The sequence below is a fragment of the Cebus imitator genome, unplaced genomic scaffold, assembly GCF_001604975.1.
Source record: "Cebus imitator isolate Cc_AM_T3 unplaced genomic scaffold, Cebus_imitator-1.0 Scaffold55, whole genome shotgun sequence".
Classification (NCBI taxonomy): domain Eukaryota; kingdom Metazoa; phylum Chordata; class Mammalia; order Primates; family Cebidae; genus Cebus; species Cebus imitator.
Genome location: NW_016107370.1, coordinates 6,449,531 through 6,451,479, shown reverse-complemented (window position 1 = coordinate 6,451,479; position 1,949 = coordinate 6,449,531). Strand labels below are relative to the sequence as shown.

Below are 1,949 nucleotides of genomic sequence, written 5' to 3'. Positions count from 1 at the left end.
CAATAATTTATCTCAAAGTAAAAGACTTCCCGGGAGAAACAAACAAACAAACAAACCAAAAAGCAAAAACAAAACAAGAACCCGGCTATGAGCCTCTGCGCTTGCGCTCTCCTAGGTCTACTAGACAGCCGCCAGCTCCTAGGCCAGCGTCTTAGTGCGCCTGCGCCAAGCCCGACTTCCGCCAAGGCTCTATCGGCTTCCAGGCTACTTCTCCCGGCCTAGGGAGGGCCTGCGTTTTGGTGAGAGGAAGGAGTCTGGTGACGGTGCGCGCGTGCTGATGACGAAAGCGGAAGTACACGAGCAGAGGAGGGACCAGAACCCAAGAGGGGCTCGGGATTGCGGAAGTTTGGTGGGGAGGGTCGGACCGCTGGTGGAGCGCAGTGTTGTCTAAAACAAGTGCCGGAAGGGAGGCTGCGGGTCGCGGTCGGAGAACCACCGTCCTCCCTAGTTTGGTGACTGTTACCCCGGACGCGGTTCGACGTTGCTGCTGTTGGCTCTCCTCACCCCTCATTCCCCCCGGGAACCGCCCGAGAACTCCGCTATGGCATCCACTTCGCCCAACCTCCAGGTATCATTGCTCATCTCCCGTCCCCTGAGGGAGCTGGGACCCAGGGGAGGCGCGAGAATCGGGTAGGGGGCGAGGAGAAGGGAGGAAGCGGCTGCGCCTGTGGTCGGGGCGGAGGAGGGCGGGTCCGGGGAGCTGCAGCAGGTGGGAGAGTGACCCGTCTTTCACCAGAAAGGTCGTTTATGGCCGGCTCTTGGGGTCTCCCTAGCCACTGGCTTTGTGAGACTTCACTTTTGTTGGAGCTTCCCTCTTTCCCTCCCTCCCCGCTAAACCGGCCAAGATTTGGGCAGGTCTCTCCCAATCAGTGTTAGGGAGAAATAAAGAACGTAATGTTTGCAAAAAGCCGTGTTCTGGACCAGTTGAAAAGAGAATGGTCATAGTTCGGTTCCATCTTAGTTTCTCAAGCTGACAGCAGACCTCTTTCCGAGCTGTCAAGTGGGTAGAAATATGGGAACAGCCCAAGAATCTGAGGTTACAGCCAGCCTACATACAATCTCCGTGAAGCCATTACATTTATGTGCACTCTCCTGTGAGTCCCAGATTGTAGTGTGTATGTCGAGAAGTATGCTTAAGCTTCTCTGTGGCTCCACTTTCCCTCCCCCACCGCGGTGAGCACAGTGTTTTGTACACAAATCATGGAATCCTACGATTTTAGACAATCGTTAGTCCTTTGTGGAATGGAATTCGTTCAGAAAAGAAATTCATGTAATATGGTGTCTCCCATCCCCAGAATAGATCTAGGGCTTCAGTGCAGTTTAAAATGTAATGTGGCTTAATGTACAGGACTCCCAGTCCAGGAAGTCAATTAGAAACAAAAGAGTAGCCTAAATACTTTTATTGAATCCTTGTCTTGGACTTGCGGTAGTTTGTTGAACAGGCATTTATTGGAGTGCCTGATAGATGCATTGAAGGTAATGGAAGAACTCCCTAACCCATGATAATTGATTCTGAAGAAAGACCCCTTAAAGTAGACCCACTTAACAGAGATTAAAATTTCACACACACATACCCAAAAAGAGTGGGAAAAGAGGCTTGCTTGGGACTTTTATCTTGAATGTCGACCTAGAAGATTATGAAAATAATTGCTTTTTATCTTTCACAAAATATAATTGCAACAGTGACTGATTTTGTAGAATAAGTCGTGTCGATTTGTCTGTGTCCCCTCCCTCCCTCCCTCCCTTCCTTTCCTTCTTTTTCTTTTCTTTCCTTTTTTTCTTTTTTCCCATTTATTTTATTGCATTTTAGGTTTTGGGGTACATGTGAAGAACATGGAAGATTGTTGCATAGGTACACACGTGGCAGTGTGATTTGTTGCCTTCCCCCCTATCACCCACATCTGGCATCTCTCCCCTTGCTATCTCTCCCCAGCTCCCCACCCCCCACC

General features: G+C 49.9%; 1 protein-coding gene across 1 annotated transcript in view; it reads left to right on the top strand.

The window, feature by feature from the left end:
• Positions 1-282: 282 nt before the first annotated feature.
• Positions 283-1,949, top strand: part of VPS4B (vacuolar protein sorting 4 homolog B) — a 33,254-nt gene continuing 31,587 nt past the window's right edge. The window contains exon 1 of the mRNA XM_017528875.2: positions 283-568. Coding sequence (XP_017384364.1) covers positions 542-568 — 27 coding nt within the window. The 5' untranslated portion in view covers positions 283-541. The remainder of the gene's footprint in view (positions 569-1,949) is intronic.